This window comes from Coloeus monedula (genome assembly GCF_965178545.1).
Source record: "Coloeus monedula genome assembly, chromosome: 1".
Lineage (NCBI taxonomy): Eukaryota > Metazoa > Chordata > Aves > Passeriformes > Corvidae > Coloeus > Coloeus monedula.
In genome coordinates this window covers 151,310,669-151,333,536 of record NC_138781.1, presented here as the reverse complement: position 1 = coordinate 151,333,536, position 22,868 = coordinate 151,310,669, and the positions used below count along the sequence as shown (strand labels likewise).

At 36.1% G+C, this 22,868-nt stretch overlaps 1 protein-coding gene across 4 annotated transcripts in view; it reads right to left on the bottom strand.

Moving 5' to 3' along the window:
• EFR3A (EFR3 homolog A) overlaps positions 1-22,868 on the bottom strand; it is a 77,764-nt gene that overhangs the window by 38,371 nt on the left and 16,525 nt on the right. For 3 of the 4 annotated variants that reach the window (XM_082295434.1, XM_082295436.1, XM_082295435.1), the window contains 5 exons: positions 16,318-16,394; positions 14,374-14,501; positions 12,829-12,979; positions 4,285-4,406; positions 2,431-2,580 (listed from right to left, as the gene is read on the bottom strand). In XM_082295434.1, coding sequence (XP_082151560.1) covers positions 2,431-2,580; positions 4,285-4,406; positions 12,829-12,979; positions 14,374-14,501; positions 16,318-16,394 — 628 coding nt within the window. Of the gene's footprint in view, positions 1-2,430; positions 2,581-4,284; positions 4,407-12,828; positions 12,980-14,373; positions 14,502-16,317; positions 16,395-22,868 lie in introns of those variants that run through there. The other variant, XM_082295437.1, reaches the window with a different exon arrangement.

The following is a 22,868-nucleotide window of genomic DNA, read 5'->3' as shown; positions in this document are numbered from 1 at the left end:
GGCAATCTCTATCAGAAGTGGCAACAAGGAACCGGAAGGAGGATGTGTTGAAATACAGCAGTTTCCATAGCAAATACCTAATCACAGACTTAAACTAGCTCAGAGCAACTCAGCAACTTAATGAGACTTCTTTAATGCCACAAAACCAGGACTGGCCAAAAAATATGACAGGACATGTGAAGTAAGACTTAACCACTACTTTTGAGCAGAGTAGGTACAGGAATGTTTGCCTATGATTCACTCACCCTGAGAAATAAATAAATTCTAACCTACCTCTATAGCAGAATCTGTATGAACATTACAGATATATCAGAAGGATCTGAAGTCGAGTTTACGACAAGTACTAGAGTGTCCCTCTGCCTGAAATAAGGCTGGCAGGTTTAGCTCCACAGTTATCACGAGGAATGTATTACAAAGTAAGTGGATTACCAATTTCATACATCCCTTCCCTATTTTAGAGATGAACATAAACAGACAGACATCACATAATGTCTGACAGACATGTAACTAGATTGTGCATTCAGATATATTAACAAATAATGACATCCACAAATACAATTATCTTTTTAAAATGTTGTTTGAATAGTAAATTCTTAACTCTAAGACATGTCTCATCTGCTATGCACTCAAAAGAATATTGAATTAAGCTATTAAGGTTCCAAAAGCTAGAATTACACTGACTTTCAAGGTAAGCTTTACCTACACGTACTTCAGCTTTAAACAAAAATGCTTTTTTTCTATGGACTTAAGTTGGGGGTATTTTCTGGAATTTCTGCTCTTTCTCAAATAATGGTTTGATTCCATCTGCCAGAACAATATGCTTCTTACTCCTACTCTTCAAGATGTCTCTGTGCTCCACAAATATGAAGTCACACATAAAATAAAAAGAGAAATTGTCTGGAACATCATTTAAGACCAGCAGGTAACAATTTACGAAAACTGTTTTCAGCTTCTCTATCATGCACATCATATAAGGCCCCTACTCACCACTTGGAAAATCATTAGTCTTCTTTTTCATGTTCAATGTGCATTATAGGACAAGTTTCAAGCACAACAGTTCAGAAATTTAAGTTGCTTTTTGACAGATTTATTTTTCTACCACTACTATTGCATTCCTCAGTAGATGATAAAAATCACTCCTGCAGTACATATAAACTGATCCACTTTAAGTGGTTAATCCAAATCCTACTTCAGTCAGTTTTTCCATCAGTAGTTAATTTACTTCTGCTATAAAAAAGAAAGTGTACGCCTGAGGACACTGTAAAGAGTAACAAAGGAAAGGGCCCACCTGCAGTTAGAAGCCCTGTAAGAGTAAGCAAAGGCAAACCAGGCTCTCCTTGTTCAAACAGCAGCTTCAGAAACCCTTGTCTCTTACTCAGATCACTCTTCAGATGTAAAATTCAAGTGAGTATTTCTGTACATATTGTGTGAGCCCTCAGTTATATGCAGTAAATAGATAAAAGCATGGACAGACAGACAACTATTGATTTTAGTTATTTAGTCTGAAAATTTGCTTTAGCAATGAGACAGGTACTGGCAGTTAGAAATAACGGAACAAAAATAAAGCTGAGGAATAGCAAAAGAAATGCCAAAACTCAAGCCAAAAAAGAGAAACTGACAGATCTAGAAAGCTGAGTGAAAGCATGAAAAGCTTGCTGTTACAGGAAGGCTCCTGAGCCTCTTAGCAGGCAAGTTTTGAAGCAGCCAGAATTGGACATGGAATGAATATTCAATTTGCTTGCACAGCTGAAGTTGGTTTTATGAAAATTTCCCAGTGCTACCAATAAACAGTTTTTATACCTACATAGTGTTTAACCATGGACCAAAAAAAAAAAGTGACTTTTCAGTTGTAAGGTGACTGGCATCTCCTCAACCTTAATTGTCACAGAAATCTTTCTGAAGATCCTTTTGCAAATGTAGCAAGTAATATGACTAGGAGTCATTGAAAGCAAAAAAGAGAAGGGGGTCTACATATAAATAAAACTTTAATTCCTTACTCTGAGTACTGTTTCAGCCAGGACAAGCAGTTCTTACTAATGGCTAAAGGAAATAAACCCTCAATTCTTAACAAATCTAAGTAGCAAAATCATTTGAGTCACCTAAAAGCCTTTGCTTACTTATCCCTGCATCTTATCCAATAAAAACCAGAGTTTATAATTTTTATCAAGTTAAAATATGGATATATAATTTCTGGAACAACTTTTAGGCCAACAGAATCTCGAACAAGTGAAAAAAAAGTGCTTAAAAGGATTTTAGGACAAGAAACAGTAAGAACCATTATGCAGACCTATACTATCAATTTCAAGGAGCCTCAGGCTAGAAAAGCAGAGTTGTTGCTTCCACTAAAAACAAAAGAAAAAAATACCCATCATAAAAACTTAGCATAGAGATTGCTTAAAAAACCACACCAGCGACAAGGAATAAAATTACCTGTCAATATCTTCTATTTTCTGCATGTTGAACAGCAATGATGGCACTATCTTGTCCATGTGCTGAGGTTCCCATATAGTTGCTCTAAGTTCATCATTAACTGTTTTTCGAACCACTCCCTGAATGCCCCTGATTCCAGCAATTCGGATCCTGAGGAAGGAAAAGAGGAATTACTGAGGCCGAGAAACAAAGCACCTCCCAGAATGGCTCTGTACCTACTGGGCAGCAGTAATTAAGTAGTGTGGAATTCCAGTAGGCTCTTACAAGCAGCAGTTGGGAAGTTGGCCAATCACCAGGGTTGCCCACAGTTTCTTTGAACACCTTTAAAGAGTAAGGAAGCTGACAAAACAAACAACTGAACAGAAGATGGCCTGTAAGGATAAAGCTGACACTAAGCAATGAAGACTTAAACTCTGTGCATCGACTCTGACAAAAGTCATGTGGATGAAACCCACCAACTCTATGCAATTCATAATTCATCAGTTGAAACTTTGCATAGTCTCAGCCTATTCCAGAGCTGAAGAAAAATGTGAAGTTACCACAACACAGCTGAAGTAATATCTAGCATAACCACATGATCGTGTCCTTAGAAGTTGTAATTAAGGCCATGGATTAGTCAGGGAAGATCTTTAAAGATTTCCGAAAAATTCACAAGATGGAAAGCAAAGGATAATTCTCTCAACTTAAGCCTAATGCACAAAAGGAACCACCACTTTTATTCTAAAACCATTTGAATGAAATCAACTGAGAAGTAATCAAAAACAATGAAATAATAGAAAGAAAAAAATAATATAAGTTCAAAAAAAGACTTGGTCTAGCTGCTACCTATTGTCATTATTTTATTAAACAAAAATAGCTTGTGGGAAAATCTGCGCAATGAAATGAATAGCAGAATATTATTTTTTTAAGTGATAATAGCAAATTATCCGCTATCATAAATGGTAGGAAGAGAATTTACTTCCTGAAAACAAGTAGAAGGAAGCTGGTACAGCTATCAAATAAGCACAAGCTTCACTAAAATTTTTAATTATTTCTATTAAAATCCATCCCTCATTTTTTAAATCTTGATTGAAGTATGGACAAAACTTAAGTGGCCCTTGCTCAGCCAAATTCACTGAATTAAAAAATATCTAAGATGAGCTACAGAGGTAACTAAGTTCTATAGATAATATTCTTGTTTAGATTTAAATTTGTAAACACTTAAACCTGTAGCTGCTTGTATTTTACCTATTTCTGAACAAAGTCTTGTGCATTCATTATGAATCCAACATCATTCTAGACCTTTTGAGATAGTTTATATAGGATTACACACAAAGCAGGAAACAAGAGGGATGTACAAACAACTAGAAAAGCTGCTCCTGGGAAGGACACATCCTCGAGGGGGAGCCACAGGAAAACAAACTGCAGCAATTACTTAAGAGTGGGAAAAATTGGAACTGCCGTTCATGGAGGCTCTTGAGCTTCACACACATGAGCATACTTCAGACATCTAAGAAAAACCAGGTTTAGTGAGTAATTCTCAAAGAGCAGACTTAATATATGCATTTGTTTTTCATGTAAGTAGCCTTGTTAATATCTCAAGTAAGTTATGAACTCGCACATTTACATTAGTAAGTGGTGCCTTTCTGCAGAGAATCCACACAATCCAGTACACATTATTCAGGTAAAATTACACCCAATCATCCTAGGAGTTCTAGCTATCTAAAACTTGCAATATTTGGTGCTACTCAAAAAGTCAGACTGTTATTTTCTTCATATGGAATGAACTCCAATAAAAACCTTAATAAAAAGCTGTATTACAGACAATATTATTGTGTCAACAGTTTTCAGTAATTCCTACAGAATGACTCTTACTCAGTTTGTACTTCTGGATCCTGGTCACAGGAATGACACATGGCACTGAACCGGGACACGAAGAAGTCATAGCGTCTGTGATATGAAGGTGTGTCTTCCTCAATGTTGGCAAATTTGACAAACTGAAAATAAAATACATTAAAAAAAGCTTTTAATACCAATTTCCCGAAAGAGAATAATGACTACTAAGCTTCATTTAACAAGTAACATAAAATAATTGTATTAAAGTAAAAACCCAATTTTGACAACACTTTAGAACTTCAGAGAAGAAAGATTTGAATAGACGGGTTTTCTTTTTAAGGTCTTTCCACAAGAACTTAATTTAGATAGTTATGGAAGAGTGAAACTGGATGAAATACAACATACTATGCAATATGGAAACATCTAACACTTGAATAGTGAGTGTCATCAACTGTCAGAATCATTTATGTTGGGAAAGACCCTTAGGATCATCGGGTCCAACCATTTGCCCAACACTGCCAAGTCCACCACTAAAACATGTTTTACGTAACTCCAGGGATGGTGACTCAGCCACCTCCCCAGGCAGCCTGTTCCAAGTAACTCCTTCAGAGAAGAAATTTTCCCTAACGTCCAGTTTAAACCTCCCCTGACACAACTTGAGGCCGTTTCCTCTTGTCCTATCTCTTGCAACTTGAGAGGACAGCCTGACACTGACCTCACTACACCCTCTCTCAGGCAGTTGTAGAGAGCAGCCCCATCAATCAAATGCAATACTGTCACTACCAGGTTACTTAGCAACATTCTGACCCACCAAAATTAACGGGAAATAAATTTGGAGGCATTCTGTCAATTCTATCTCGACAAAACGGAAAAAGGAGGAGTCTGGGAATTATAATCCAGTCAACTCTAGTCCATTCACAGAAAAACACTGGAAAAAAAAATGCCAATTTGCCAACATCTACAAAGTATCGAAGGGATAAGTAACAGTCAACACGGATTTGTCAAGAACAAATCACATCCAATCCATCTTATTCCTATGACAAGTAAATAAATTTTGTGAATCCAGATGAAGCAGCATCTGCCAAAACTTCAGTGATGCTGTTGACAAAAAACCACACAAATTCTCAAAGGAAAGCTAGAAAAACACTGTCAAAAGAACACTCCCCATAAGAGAGATGTGTAAGAGTTTGGAAAAAATATGGAAACGCTTGTAAATCATCACAGTACAAACGTATGATTTGAGCTTCACTAGGGACACAGATGGCAGGCTGGGATCATTGAATTTGCAAAGAACACTAAGATGGCCAGAGCTGTAGGCACACTTGATGCCTGGTTTTGGAGCAATTGGAAATAGGACCTGAAAAATCAAGGAAGCAATTTGGGAGTGGTTATTGCAAACCAGCATTTTAAGACAGTTGTACAAATACAAGCAAAAATCACCTGAATGAAGAAAAGGAACTTAGTCAATGCCAATACAATGGCATGAAAAACAGAACAATATACTGTGATACATCCTGCATTACTCATGATATCTATAAAGAAACTTCTGCCATCTAATTGGGCCAAATAAGCCCTTAAGTGAAGTGGTGCATCCAGCTGAAAAATCACAGCTGAAAATGATGAATAACTGATACAGCCCTCAAATTATTCAAGAGATGAACAAAGCTTTAGGTAACTATCTGTAAAAGAAGAATGAAATACATTAAATTACCTAGACTACAGCTGCCTAAAAGGTATCAATCTTAAAATGTACAGAAGACAGCTATAAAAAGAGAAGAAATAAATTGGGTTTTTTGTCCAATAGTAATAGGAAAAGCAATAATAGGCTTACAATGAAGCAAAGGGTAAGCTAGACACTAAAACCCCTCCTTTCTAAAGTAAGCAGACTGCCTTAAGATCTTTTGGATTCTCCATCACTGACAGTTCTAAGAATAGACTACAGAGGGAAATAAAAAGTGAAACGCAACATTGTCAGGAAAGGTTGAACACAGTGCTGGTCCTACCCTGAAGCGGAGTGATATCCCATTAAGACCCCTCTGCTTTTAGTCACACCATTTTATCAATTCCCAAGCACAGGCTGAGGCATTTCTTTTGTATTTTTCATGATGCAAAACCTGCTTTCATCAGCACATTACCAACAGACATCCAGACAAGCCCAAAGCACTTTAGCATAATCTACAGCACACTAATTCATGGAGGGCCTGAGGTTTTCAAGCTGAAAGTGAAAGCTGTGTATTTCAGAAAAAAACTTCCACCATTTTTTTTCTACTGCTTTGTTTAGTCTTTTTTTCTGTTTTATGTAGAACACTTATCCCTCTCAGCTGCAGTACCAGTTCATGCTCTTGAACTGGTACAGCTGAAAATGATACAGTTCATAAAACTACATTCTCAGCTATTATGGAAAATGGAGCAAAATTGTATAGTACGAGCCCATTTTAAAAGTCCTTCTGTTAGGACTATCCTGTATTTCAGGTAGTAAGAAAGTGATAAAAGTCAAAAAACAGGACCTATGTGTTTTCTCCAATAGAGTGAGTTATAAAAATGATCGTTTCCTTCCCAAGAGACCCTGGGAAATGCTTCATATGTAATATGTCTCCCTAGTTTGCTTCATGGAATTGTTACTAGCAGAACAGAAATAGACTTTAATTTTTTTTTTTGCAGACAAGAATTTAATTAGTCCTTACATCTCAATAAGGCACGAAGACCAAGTATTTTAAAAAAAAGCCCAAACAATATGATCTTAGTATTTTCCAGACATTCAAATGCTCAAGTCTACAAATTATTCACCCAGAAAACTTCCATAAAAGCATGGAAAAGAATAGAAAAAAAAAAAGTTTGAAGAATACAGAGCACTGTGGGAATGGCTGCGAGAATGAGAATATTAGTTCATGTAGCATTTAATAACAGCATTTAATATTGATTAATATTATCTGAAGTACTAAATTATTTGATTGACAGGATCTTCCAACAGGAAAGCTTAATAAACTCTAATAACTGTTTTGTTAGCAGAAAGATTTATTGCACCAAGAAACTGCTTTGTAAGAATAAATGATGAATTTAGGCCAAGCACATGTCAGTGACTCCCTTGTTCTGAGTACTTCTCCTGTATCAAGCTGCAGCTTTGCAGCAGGGACACAAACACATGAAAGTCACACCTTTCAAAATGGCATGCACAGTCAGAGATCCAGGGAGAGCAAAGGTTTTTTTATGTCCTCATGTGTATAACAAAACAATTTCACCCACTGAACATGCAGAATTTCTGAAGCACAGTCCAGGATTAGCATTCAGATGACTGAGCATTTAGGCCACAGGAAAGCTGATTGTGGTAACAGTTTTGAGTAGTGCGCTGTCTTCCAGTAAAGTGTAAAATTCCATTTCATCACAGAAATTTTAAGTTTCTACAGTATACATCAGTCTCTACTTTGCTTTGCAGTGGTGCCCTTGTAATCGTTGTTAAAGAATATTTTACTCCTAAGCATATATTTTTAAACAAACTTCAAATATAAAAATTATTCAACCTAAAAAAAGGATAAACTCTTATTAAAGTCCCAAGCACTTGCCTAGGAATTACAAAGCTTTTATAGATGTAAACATGTCATTCAGTCACAGTAATTGCTTGCAAGCATCCAATGGTAATCTATGGAAGTTTTACCAGGACAAGGATCTTCTATATTTTATAATGCAGAAGGTACAGAAAGGAACTTATACTGGTAGTATCTTATTTCCATTAACTTTGAAACCAATAAAATTCAATCAGCATAAATACACATAAATCTATCACAAAGTGAAAAAGAAACATATTATTTATTCAGAAGATGTTTTTTCCAGGCTGAGTCGAGAAATTTGGATCATATTACCAGTGAGAGAGAGATTGTGCAAGTCCTGTAAGTAAATCATACACGTTCTCAAGGACAAAATTTCTTCTATGCATTTATGCTGTTTTATTGCTGTCATGTAGCAAGTACATTAGGAGAAAAATTGTAACTTTTAATGGTCCCTGGTCAGGTTTTTTCAAGAACAATCATCATGCATCATATTTGAGTTATGTTACTTAAAGTATCTCCCTGTAAGAACAGTAGGCTAGTAGGCTCGACCTGAGCAGTATTTTTTTCATATCTGAGCTCCCCAATCTGTCTTCTACAGCCTGTAATATTTTCTCTTGTTTCAAACAGGGAAAGAGGGTGCTGACACTGGCAGTTATCACCTTTTATAGGACAAGGTACTGTATTTCACTATTATGAAACCGTCACATGGGAAGTCATGATCTCTTATAAACATAAGACTCTTACAAACCACACACTACAGCCTTAATGAGAAGTGTGAATGCTATGTATGCACTTCAACAAACAAATGCCAGAAGGACAAGCATTTCAACCTTCCTAAAGAGAAAAGCTTCAAACACTGAATACATTAACTTTACAAATATAGTATTAAAATGATCACAACAAATAACCTCAATATAAGGTTTTCAGCAATGAAAATTGGTGATTTAGTTTCTTTATTAATACCTAGGGTCACCTGACACTTTCAGTTTTATCAGAATAGGATGGATAATTTCACATTCTATTTTACTTTGTGCCCCTTGGATGAAAATTCTCCTGATCACCAGATGTACAGTTATGTAACAAAATCCACAATGGAATGTTGGCTTACAAGGCCATGATAGTGTGGCCACGGATCTCCAAAACCAGAGAGCAGAAGTACAAGTGGGGGAAGCAACACTTAACTTTGAGTGACCCTAAAGGACTCACTCAAATTCTAGCAGATGCAGACACACAATTTCTAAGATAATTTAATAACCCACATGATGAGAAAGAGCACTGTGTGTTAATCTGTCTCCCTGAGCTTTAACTCCTATTAAAAAGACAGAGCAGGCATCCTAGAGATGGAATTGTTCCATTCTGTATTAAATCACTACCAGCATATAATCCTGTATTGGTACATGGAATGAAAGAAGCATCTTGCATTGAGGGTAAATTTCCACTGCATACTTCCAGATTAGCATGCTGCGGAAAAGGCAAACAGTACCCTATTGGGAATATTAATTGTGACATTGCTTAATTTTAAAGTGTTGAAATTTTATATTATTTTTACATACCTATGCACTTCAATTCTGCCCAAACCAACTGCTTTTATAAGCCAACACTAACAAATATGAAAGTCTTGTCTCAGGCACTGGTTGATAATTTTTCCACTTGGGATATAGCTTATCTTCATTTAAATAACAAATTATGACAACCAGCAATAACAGCCACCTCCTCGTGCACAGGAAGCTCAACACTGTCACTGATGGAATTATTATTTCCCTGCTCCTACAAAGAAACTACCTTTATAAAAGGAAGCACCCTATCAACTGAAGAAGCATTTGTGCTACGTCACTAGAATGTGGTAACACTGGGTTCCACATATTAGCTATTTTTCACATGAAACCCCAATATCTCACTGGCAAAATACAAAAAACTCACCCCATCAGCATTCCAAATTAGGTTAAAATGTTTTGTATTTAACTGAGTCTTTTAAATATGGATTAAGATTAAAGTTTTACTAAACTATGTATCCAATTGTTCTTGATCAGCTGCTGACTAAAGAAATTTTCTTTAGAAATACACATAAATTTGATATAGATAATGGATATAAATTGGATCTCTTATTCCAAAAAGTTTTGACCACATGGTCAAAGATTTTAAAGCTTGTCACTTCTATCCTAGTAATAAACACTAGACCTAAGCAATACATTTAATTATTTGTACATGAGCAATGGATATGTTTTACATGATACTCAGTTATTGAAATTCTGCAAGAAAATTTGAGAGAGAAATAAAGTATTGTCATAAATTTCTAAGGAAAAGCTTTTTGCAATCAGCCTTCAGATCCTATAACACATAAGCCGAGGAGATATCACTTTTTCCCACCACATTTTTTCAGTTTCCTCACTAGCATATGTTATCTTAGCACATGGTCCATAAAAATTTCTTCCATGCTAGAAAAAGCCATTTTGAACCTGACAGACTTATCAACCTGAAATTTGGTCTACATAAAAAAAACCCCCAACACTTATTCAATATATTCACTATTGAATTTTACCTGTTTTTAAGAATCTGCCTTACATAAATAGATTTACAATTATGCTATTAAAAAAAAAAAAATCACTACTGCTTTAGGAAATAAGCTAACATAACTTATAAATGCAACATATAAAGATCACAGGAATAACTTCTATGTAACCTCAAGATCAGGCTTAAAAGTACATAAATAAAACCCAAACAATTATTTATCTAAAATAGTCATCTTCAAGTTTGCTTTTCAAAAATAAATCAACTACTATTACAAATTAAATGGAGTTTGAAGTCCAAAACGAATTTAAGATGACAAACAGCTAAGTGAAAGTTTAATTTTTTTCTTAAAATATAGAGCACCAAGTAGAGCAAGTACTGCACCCAAAAGCAAACATTTGGAAGTCAGCAAAACACGCTCAGAAGACAGTGGGAGTTTCCGAATCTTTTCAAGCCTTTAAATTACTTAAAGATGTTCAGTACAGAGATTTGCTTCATTTGAAACCCCGACTTTTAAGCAATCGCAAGAGTCCCAAAGCCAAAGCAAAATCTGTGAGGTTGAAATAACCCTACACTTCAAGTAAAGAGGCTTGAATTTTACTTCAAAGACATCACTGTCTTTCTATCTCACTGAAGCTTTGGGTAGAAAATAATCAAAATCTATTTAGAACCACAATCATACCCCATATATTTTAAATGTAAGCAGACTATAAATTTGTAGGGCCTTAAACTGAGTTTCCTAAAAATACTATGCGAAAATTTTCCAAAGGCTGCCTTTTCACCAGTTTAAAGACATTTACTTCATATACAGTCCAGTCTTCTCTTCTAGACAATACCAGTTTGCACTCCAAAGTGGTACATCAGAATAGCTAAAGCACACGAAGCATTATTCAGTCACCATACCATCTCCTCTTGGCTTTTTGTTTGCTTGTTTATTTCCTTTTGGAGGAGAGAAAAAAGGCTGAATATGGCAGTAAACTTTCTTCGCTAATCTAACTAACAAAATTTATTTAAGAACACAGTAGGGCAGTGCCCTTGGTAACAGACAAGCTGTTACCCTTTGTTCCTCTGAAGTCAGTACAAATAGACTTGTATCCTTTGTCCTCATTAACTCTAGAAGGCACCTAGGGAAATTAGCAGTTAGGTTAAAATAAGGTTTTGGAATACTGTTGAAGAGCCATAAAAATTCTCCTCACAGAATTTCACCTCTTATTTAGGGAAACTTCTTTTTTTTTTCCCCTGAGTTTTATAGAAGACAAACACAAACTATCTCCTAATTCAGGAAGTCCAATAATCTCCTTTACTCACAAAAGACTTAGGAACTGACAGGAATATCAAACAGATTACCCCAAGGTGGAGTTCTGTTCAGTAACATGCATTTTGAAGTGACACATGCCTTGTACATCAGAGTGGAGACTGGCAGTAACTGTTTGCCACCAAGGATTTTAAACCACTGGAAAGTGATGTACACCTTGCCAGTTGGCAGCCCAGGAAACAAATTCCAACACCACTTCCCTAAGGGGACTTGCCCAGGCATTATTATACAAACAAATCAAAGAAGCAGGGTAGCCTGGCTCGAAAGTATTTAAATAAATAAGTAAAATTTTATATGTATAATGAGATATAGATCTCATTATCCTCAGTAAAGCTGCCCTGCTAGTGGGGGAATGAGGGGACAATTCTACCCTACATTACAGCAACTCTCTTTATACCATCACAACAAGAAATTCTGCTCTGGGGTAGCATCACTTTACTACACCCTCCCGTACACCTCTGCAACTCCAACTCCACCTAATTTCATCAGCTGGGAACCAAGCCCAAAAGCCCAACAGTTTTACTGATTCCCCCACTGTTAAGAATGGCAATAATTTACATGAAATGCAAGCACTACTCTATACTCATGTAAAAGCAGTCACTCTAAGTGAAAACAGTCTACATCACAGTCCTGGGATTTATGAGATTCCAATGTTACCAGCTGGAAAATACAATGGTTAGAAGGGAAATATGACAGAGCTATAACCCTGATTGTACCCATCACTCTTAACTGGAAAACTAGATCACTAGATCTTTGACACTTTTAGTTACACCCTTCAAGCCTGGATCTGAATCCTGAAATATTTAAGCTGATAAGATGGTGAGATTGCAACAGTCAAAGCTACTTTTCAGCTAACAAGACTCTTTCCACATAGCCTAAGTTGCCAGAAAACAAAACTCTGTCTTACCTATACACTGGCTCCAGGAAGGCTGCTTAAAGACTTAAAATATGAACTCACACAACATCTTTTCTGTTCCTTTCAGGAGTTATTTTTGGAGGGAATGAGCCCAGACATCAAAAGAATTTGGGACACTGAAGGGAAACAGTTTATCTGCCTCCAGCTGGTATCTGTTCTGTTTTTAGGCCCAAAGGATATACCCTGCTACAGACAGCATCTTTCAATTCTTGTCAACTGGCAGATCCTTTAAGACTTCTTAAACTACTTTCCCAAGCAAAGATTTACTCTGATTTGATTCAGCATCTGAGCTTACTCACAGAATTAGTCCCAAGGACTTGCAGCTTTGGTTCGCCTGATTCCAGAAGCTTGGCCACCATATGAAGGAAACTTTCCACAAATGGTTTTATGCTTTGAGAATGGCAAGCCATTAGAAGTTGGTCCAGTGCCTCCATGGCAATTAAAACATAACTGAAAATTAATTAGAGAGACTCACATAAAGATGTATTACATTTATCATTAACTCAATTAGTTCAATTTAGGATCTTACCACAAAAAAAAAGAAAAGAAAGAATGGAAGGCACATATTTACCATTGTTTAAAAATGACACTTAGGGCTATTTCCTGTATCCATATTTCCTCTCTTTTTTTCTTTCTTTCTTTTTTTTTTTTCCGGGGGGTTGGTGATGTAGGAGGGAGGGAAGTACGGAACTGAGTGTTGGCCATTTACCCTTTCTATGAAGTTGTAAAAACAGCTTCTGATGTCATGAAGGCCAAAAAATGATGGTCTGTGATGGATGTTGCTTTTCTTTGCCAATTCCAGCCACTTCTTAGATTCAGTATTTCTCACTTACATATTTGAATCAGCCAAAAGGGCTCAAAAGAAAGATATCCCTGTTTCCCTATATCCTGACTGACATTCAAGGGTGTATTAGGCTTACATAGCCAGGTTTTAGCAGCAAGGGGCTGCAGGGGTGGTTGCCATGAGAAACCAGGAGCTGCCCTGCCCCCACGACAGACGCAGCCAGCTCCAGTCAGCTCCAAGACCAACCCACCGGTTCCCAAACCTGAGCCCCTCAGGGACACTGGAAGTGCCCACAGGTAAGCAGATATCCATAGTGCCGACCATGGAGGACCCCCTGCTGGAGCAGATGGATGTACCCTGAAGGAAGCTGCTGCCTATGGAAAAGCCCTGCTGGAACAGACTCCTGGCAGGACCCATGGAGAGGAGCCCATGCAGGAGCTTTTCTGGCAGGATCTGCAATCCCATGGGGGACCTATGCTGGAGCAGCCTGTTCCTAAAGGACTGAGGAAAAAAACACCCTGAGGAAAAAAGCCATGCTAGAGCAGTTCTTGAAGGACTGTCTACAAGGACAGACCCAAGGCCAGAGCAGGGTAAGAGTGTGAGGAAGAAGAAGCAGGAGACACAAGATGGTACGAGCTGACCACAGTCCCCATTCCTAATCTGCACTGCTTGGTGGAGGTGGAGGTAAAGGACTTGGAAGGGAAGCTGAGCCTGGGAAGAAAGAGGGCTGGAGGAAAGATGTTTTTAAGCTTTCCTTTCATTTCTCACTATCCTACTCTGTCTTTAACTGGCAATAATTAAATCAATCCTCCCCAAGTTAAGTCTCTTTTTCCCCATGATGGAACTAAGTGATCTCCCTGTCCTTATCTCAACCCACGAGCTTTCCAGTTCTCCATCTGGGTGAGCAGGAGTGAGAGCATCTGGACGGGCACCTGGCAGCCAGACAAGGGTAACTGACCACAAAGGGGCTGTCTTGCCTTCCAGACTCGATCAGAACAAACATGATGAAATTCCATGACTTGTTAGCATCTATTTTTAATGCTGTGACTTCTCTCCTTACCCATAGCGATGTCTGACCACATCCCTGCTCAGTCTCTCTGCCAGGTAAGCCCCAATTCGATCTAGCTTCTCTGGTGCAGAAACTGCATAGAAAGTCAGCTTTTCCATGTCAGCTTTAACAAGGCCATCCTAAAAACAGAAATACAAAATGGAAAATTAAAGAGTTCATAGGAAATATAAAGCTTTCCAAGTGTTCTTTCTTTTTTTCTAGTTAACATTCAAAGATCAGAGCCTTACCAATGGAAATAAGCTGCTGGAAAAAAACCCCAAGCTTCTGAGCAAAACTGCCATTAGCTTATCTGTAAAAACCAGCAACATTAAACAACTGAAATATTTTTAAAGGAAGTGAAGCAACTAGCTTGCTCCACCATTTTTTTGTGAGGGAAGGAGAAGGTATGTAATGAGATATGTGACCAGTTCTAAGACACACTTCTTTCCTACAAGCACAATGTAATTTTTTTCTGTTCCCAGATCCGCCTCAAAGTATATTTGATGCATAACTTGGATAAACTATACAAACAAGATTGTAGTTTAAATATTTTATATTGTAGTTTAAATATTTTATTCCTTCAGTGTGAGATCTTGAACAAGGCTGACCCCCAGCACCTGAAGGCTAATTGGCAGAACAAGATCAAAGATTAACATATTAGTTCCAACATTAACTGTAACATGAATCTGCTCAGATGAGGTTATAATCATAACTATTAGGTAAGCAAGATAAGGCTTTTTGTATTTTTATCTTTTTTTTTTTTCTGGAAGTTCATAAGAACATTTATTTTTCAAATAAATTACTTAGAAGCTTTTAAAACACTCATTATTTATTAATGGATTTTACCAGGCAAATCTTCTCATACTTTAGAGAAGGTCTGCAACTCAAGGGAAACATCGTGGACTTGCCTGTGTCCTGCACTGAGCCAATGAATAATAACCAAAGCAGAAACTCAAAAGTGCCGCCTCAGAGCTACTGAGTTTAGCTTAAACTAGAACACTACAATCGTAGCAATTCCAGGTGTTCCTACACCTGTATCAAAACATTAGAACAAATAAACCTACAAAACCATACTATTACGTGCATCCAATACACGGCACACACAGAAAAACATTTCCTTTAAAGCCAGTAACATGCACTTACATAATCACTGGCACTCAATAACAACACAATTTAAAAGAAAAGCCCACATACTTTAACATATAAGCCAAATATTATGCAAACACTGACTGTTCTGCTTAATTCTAATGTAACAAAAGATACAAAAATTTGGTATCACACTTAAAAAACCAGAGCAGCAGAAACATAAGCTCTTGATCAGTCTGAACTGTCAAATGATTATCTGTAGACACAGGCATTACTAAACGGTACAGAGAAGTTATTTACAGAGAGTAACAGTTAGACATTAATATAGCTCCAAGACTCTTACAGTGAAATGAAGAAATAAAACTGTAGGTAGGTACCTGGAGAAATTTTAAAAAAACATCAGAAAAACCTTTTTGGGACACAAGAGTCTATCAGAACTATAGGAATGTTCAGTCAGTAAGTCAAGAGTTAAAAAATTAAAATCCTGAAGAAAATCAGAGAATGTTCACACCTGCAACCACAAGAAAGCAGGAGTTTGTGGTTTTAAAAAGTGATGAAGTTAAATGCTATCTCTGCAGCAGAATACCTTGTTTAATTAAATTTGTTTCTCTGAGCAAAACATACTAATTTTATTCTTCAGTGTGCAGCCCTGTTTTGGAAAAGGAGTCAGACCAGATGATCTATATTGGTCCCTCTCTAGATAAATTAATCTACTAACCTCTCTTGAAACTATTATGTGCTAAAGCAGAATTTATGGTAAGATGTTAAAAGAGAAAAGAAAAAAGAAAATTTTTAGAAGTTGCTAAAGCACTAGCTATAAGCACAAATTTTCAAACACCAATCTCTTAAAATTTTAAAGTCATGACTCACTTTTGGATCTTCAGGAAATATGTTGTCTACCAGACGCTTGTAGCGAGGTCGCAGCGCAGCACAGCAGCAGCAAACTCCTGCAGAGAGATTTACCCAACAGGATTTAGGATGCAGTTCTAGGGACTCATTTGAAGGGACAAGCTGACAACCATGGAGGAAGAAGATAACACTGAATTCAGCTTGCTATCAGCAATAAAGCAAAATCAAGGGAATTGAAAGTAAGTAAAAGTAAGTCAAAGAAGCAAAACGACTATCACACTACAATACATGAGAAAATACGCAAGCATCTCGGGTACTAGAAACGCACCAGTCATTCATACTTTAAAAAATGCAGAAAAGTCAAGGCATTTTAAAATTTAGTCATATTAAAACCAAAGCTACTTCATTTGTGGGTTTATCTTCATTCTAAATGACTGTTTCAAAACATCTCAATGTGCATTATGTTCATTAGTCTAAAAAAAGAAAACAAAAATGAAATCTGTTTTAAAGGCACCCATATAAACCGATATAAACCATAATATACAAAACAAGCTCTGCCTTCCTTATCCCTTATCCTTCCTTTTACTGGGCATCAGTGAAATGACAGTCACTTGAAGCAAAGAAATGAATTTTTTTGATCTCATTCCCACTCTACTACTAATCCATGTAATCAGAACAAATGAATGTAAGTTCAATTTTATTAATTTTAGAAGTCACACTGCCTGCTCTAAAAAGGTAACCAACCTCCAAAGCATTGTTTGGTCTTTTTTCTAGCACTTAGAACTACTAGAACTTTGGAGTTAGGTTAAAACTCAGAAAAACAACAAAAACAAAAAAAACAAAACAAAAAAACCAACCCCAAACAAACAAACAAAAGCTTCTAAGTATCTGTCCGACTGTTTACCGGGGTAGACTTAACTCCCTTTTTAAAAAATTTTCTTTACAAATCAACTTTTAAATATTTCAGTGGGCATCAGACTAACTCACTGGTCAGGCCTCAGATCAACACCAAAGCAGCTCTAATGCACAAGAGCCACTGAGTAAACAATAATACACTCAATAATAATGTATCAAGAATACATGCAGATCATGTCTTTCAAGTCTCAACACCTGAAAGATTCAGAGTAGCTAAATACCTTACAAAAGCTAAATACCTTACCTTATTAAAGGTATCCATTTACATACTCAAAAAAATTGTACAACACTTTGCTGAAAACGGTAAAAAATGCAAAACAATAAAGGGTATCTTGGCATAAACTTTTGATGATTACAATTTATCTGCAAAAGCATTATGACTTCTATTTCTTTACTTAAGAATCTTAGTGGTTTTAACCATATTTATCAGAATATCTGGAAGACTCATGACAAAGATTTCACCTACTGTACTCAGTTTTTATCACAAGACTACAGGAGTAGACATTCTCCCTCTATTACACCTATTTTCTGATACTATTTGTCTTTTTGACAAAAACTGTATTCTGCTCATACTTTGACAACTTAATTCTTGCAATTTATTTAATCAAAAACAATTATCGAAGACAGACCTATGATTTTAAAACTGTGCATTGACTCAAAGTTCTCCCCAATGGTCTTGAATTCTCCCCAACTCATGAATTAGAGAGTTCTGTATCACCAGTAACATCAACACTGACTTACGACTTCAATACATAATTATGAAAACAAAAAACACTCAAGGAATAAACAATTGGAATGATGAGAATTTTTTTGTTAAACAAGTACTTTGTTACTGCTGTCAAGCTCTTCATACCACTCCTGATGTCTTACTCACAGAGGTCTAACAAATGCAAAAATCTACATTTACATAAAAGCTGCAGGTATGAAGTAGATAAAATCAGAGTTCTTTAATATGTCACTGGAAAATGCAGGTATGAAAAGAGGTTAAAATCTTACTTGACTTAAAACAGAAGTAATTTAAAATCTTACTTGACTTAAAACAGAAATAACTTACACAGTTCTACAAAAATATTCTATTGAGAGCAATGCTGTGCAACACTTTAAAAGTCAAATCATAGTAAGAAAAGAATGCTGTATTAGTGCCTAGTATATCATTCTGTATTGGGAAATTCAAGAATGATCATCAAAATCCCCCAAGAAAGACATAATATTGCTAAATATTTCTTGAGTTGGGTATCCAACTCTGCACTTGGCTCAGCACTCTTTTTACTAGGTCTTCCTACTTGTTTTCTACCTTATGGTTGACCATTAACTTTGGTCCACAGTATACAGTATGTTTGATTACTACTAAATATAGAAAAATATTCTAACAATAACTGTAGCAAAATATTTGGATGCAACTATCTAAAACATAACAAGAGCAGGAAATATTCTAAAATATTGCAAGATAGGCAATTAAAAATACTTGTAGAATTACTTTCTCCTTTAAGTGACAGAAGAAGAAAATCTTCACAAAGAACTGCAATTTAAATCTTAAAATGGTGTTTTAAACCCGTGTTAATTACATAAATTTAACATAAAATCTGGATACAGTTACTCCTTTGAGATGGATAAAAAAGATCAGATAACAGTACCAACTCATTCTGGCAGCCTTACCAGACGGTTTCAGTTAATGGAAACATAATATTGTTGAAATACTGCTCTTCAAATTTATGGTACATAGTGAATTTTGACACCAAATAAAGGCCTAACAGTAAGTATCCATAAGATTTGAAATTTTCTCCTCATCTTGGATTTTCAGTAGTATCTTTACAATGCTATGCATTTAATTATAGAACTGTTTACATGGAAAAAAACCACGAACTTGTCAAAAATTCTCTATAATTGAAGTACAAACCTAAAATTAATATGACTTTAATACCATCAAAAGAACTTTCTACATTAAACAGAACATTCAAGTATCAGAAACTGAGATTTAATCTGTCAAAGCTTTCAGCCTCCAAGCAGAACACTATCAGAAATAAAACTGACAGGCACTCCAAACAACACAGAAAAAAATGACAACCAAAAGCAAAAATCAAAACAATTAACAGTCATGACATAGATTTTGTGGAAAAACTACTAATCATTGCTCAGCTATACTATTTTGATATAACAACAAAAGATTAATAAAATCATAGGAACAGGTTTAAAGAATGTATGAATATAAAAAAAAAGAGAACAAAACAAAATCCCACAAAAATCAAGTCAACAACTTACAATAAAAATAATCCATATAAATTTCGGAACATTTTACTACACAGACCAAAATGATAAATCTTGTAAAAGATGGATTGAAGGTGAGTACCTGAAAACGGATTCCCTACTTCTTGGATACCAATTTAACATAGATAAAAATTTATACAAATAAACATATTCGTTTCACATAAGTAAACTCTTTTGTAGGTCTGTAGAACACAGGTAAAAAGAACCTGTTCCATTTTATGCAGGTTTATCAACGAAAAATCCTATGACAATTCCTTTTTAGTGTCAGGCAAAATTTGCATTTTAATGGCCTCCCCCTTGCAAACATCTTTACCTCACTTTATACAAGTAAATATAAAGGTTAAAGCAATCTCTACAGAGAATTCCACACTGTAACATGATAGTTAATGTAAAAGGTTTAAAAAATACTTGTTTGCTTCTCCAATAGTAGGATTTTTATCAAGTTCAAACATGCATATTCTCTTCTGCTAAAGGAGTCCTATAATCTGCATTTTACATGTTAAAACGGTACACATTTACCAGCTGCACGGGTACTTCTTTTTACTGTATTTATTCTACACAACAACAGCAGTAAGATACAGCCCCCGCTATCAGAAAATGGCAAGTTCACCTACCCAAGCACATACATGGTCTCGGCTCAAAAGCAGAATTATAATCATAGGCTTTTTCTTTCTCAACAGTTGGAACTTGCACATACTGCCTCATGCTGGATATGAATTCACTCTCGGAGAACCGTCTCCTTTCCCAGAAATTTGCTCTCTCACACTCGCATAGCTGCGGTTACTTCCCGTGAGGGCTCAGCAACACTGTAAGCTTATCTGATCAGCTCAGTGACATCTGCATAAAGCCACCAAACACGTGAAAAACTTCAGTATCAAATTCTGTTAACAAGGCCAGGCACAAGAAAAGAGAACAGGATAAAAGATACATTGTCAATGTGGGATTCACAGCTCCTCGAATGAAACTGCACAGTTAGTTTCATTGCTTCAACTTGCCCTGAACACACAGTTCATTATTTCTCTGACTAGAAGCAAAAAACCCACATAGTTTCAGGAAAAACTACCTTCAGTCAGCTGCCACATATCACTGCAGAGTGATAAATATTTTAGCAAAACCTACTCACTTGGTCCTCCTGGAGAACGGACAGAGAGAAATGTATTTAAGGCAGACTACTGACCAAAAAGACTTTTACATCTAAGAACAAAGAAAGAGTCTAAAAATAAAGAAATTAACATTATATCTAATAATACTTCTGAGTTTAGGAAGCAAGGATTACAGAATTTAAATCATTAACATGATTATGACACATCAGGTAGAAAATAAATTTTGAGTTAAGCAATTCTGAAGTCACTTTCTGGCTTCCCATTGATTCTCAGCATTTTATTGTTTCACTTCCTATATTACATCGACTTGGGCAACTCAAATACAGGATTTTCACACAGACATTTTTATAAACCCTGGAAATTATAAGTACTGTTTTTAATAAAAACACAGCTAATAATTTCCACTACATAAAAATTCCATACCAATTCTAGACTTAGGAGATTAGTGCTAATAAACTCAGAGAAAACAATGAGCTGCACAGAAACTGTCACCACATAGTTTACTACAGAAAACCCTATGGTGAAAATTAGAAAAATGCATATTACAATAAAGCTGTATTTCAAATTAGTGTGTCTGAATATTCATGCTATATCTTACTCATACAAAATTGCAGAAAAACAAAACCTTCAAGGTGGGTTTAAACATAAAACACTAAGTTCTGCCCATCGAGTTTAAAACTCCCACATTATTTTCTTCTTTATCAAAACCTAGGAAAAGGGAAAATAAATAATCTGTTTTATCTAATACTGGAATTTCTTCCAAAGTTTTGAACTGTTGTCTAATATTGTTGTCAACTGTTTAGAGAGCATTAATAACCTGAAGCAAGATTTCATGTTCACTCACTGAATATTTTTGTTATGTCCCAAGCCTGGATCTGGTCATCCCTAACTTTATTTTCTATCTTCCAAGCTTTTTTTTTTTAAAAAAATCTTATTCTATCGAAAAATGGTATAATTAACATAGAATTTTCAATCTACAGAAAAATATATGTTTTGCTAGTATCAAGAAACTGAGCAATATTAAAATTACATTTGGTTGCTCAATGTACTTAAATATAACTATGTAAAAATTTACTTGACTTTAATACATTAAACTTTCATTTTATTTATTTTTCTGTATCTGAGATGAGAAATATAAATAAAATAAATTTCTTTCAAATATCCTGATGAAAGTGCATAAAATAACACTTCAACTATAACCACTTACTATACCTGGTTATTTCTGAACCGTTATTATCAGTTGATGCATTTAATTCAGAAATAAAATGACTTTCAAGGGCATTCCCATTCCACTATGAAAAGGAGATCAGACATTTTATAACAAGGAAATTATTCCAGCCATGTAAGGGAGATAATTAAAAATATTCTTCAACCTGCTATAAAAAGAGCAACTGCTGTAAGGCCGCGCTGATCAGCCATTGCAATGTCCCTGGAATGCACTCCTAGAGGGCACAGTGGACTCATCACTTAGACAGGATGAAGTCTCATCCCCTAGATGAGCCTCTCCTCCCCTCACTCAAGTGCCAGCTGACTTCTAAGTGGCCGGTTTCCAGTCTCTCTCCACCGAAATGCACCAAAGAAAATGTCCACCATGGGGATGAAATTTTTAACTTGAGAACACAATATTCATCTTGATGTGAACTACTGACCCCCATGACACCAAACCCTCAGTAACACCTAACAGGGAAAATTCCATCCATACCTAGGTTTGGCAATTTTACATTTATTTAAAAAAAATATTTTGGTGCTCAGTTTATTTGAAACAAATGAAAACAACACCCAAAAAACCAGCTTTCTCCTTAGAATTTCTTACAGTAAGCTAAAACGTTAAAGTTAATTCTGGTGCGATATGACTTCAAGAAGAGTTCTTCTAAACTGGAATCACAGAATCACTAACATTGGAAAAGACCTCTGAAATTATCAAATCCAACCATTAACCCAGAACCAACACGATGTTGGACGTTAAACAATGACCTGAAGTGCTATATCCACACATATTGAACACTTCCAGGGATGGTGACTCCACCCTGGGCAGCCTATTCCAGTGCCTGACTGTCTTTTCTGCGATATTCTTAATTAATTCTTAATATCCAGTCTAAACCTCCCCTGGTGCAACTTGAGGCCGTTTTCTCTTATCCTCTTGTTACCTGGGGGAAGAGACCAACCTCCACCTGGCTCCAGCCTCCTTTCAAGGAGTTGTACAGAGTGATAAGGTCCCCCCCACACCTCCTTTTCTCCAGGCTGAACACCCCCAGCTGCTCCTCACAGGACTTGTGCTCCAGACCCTTC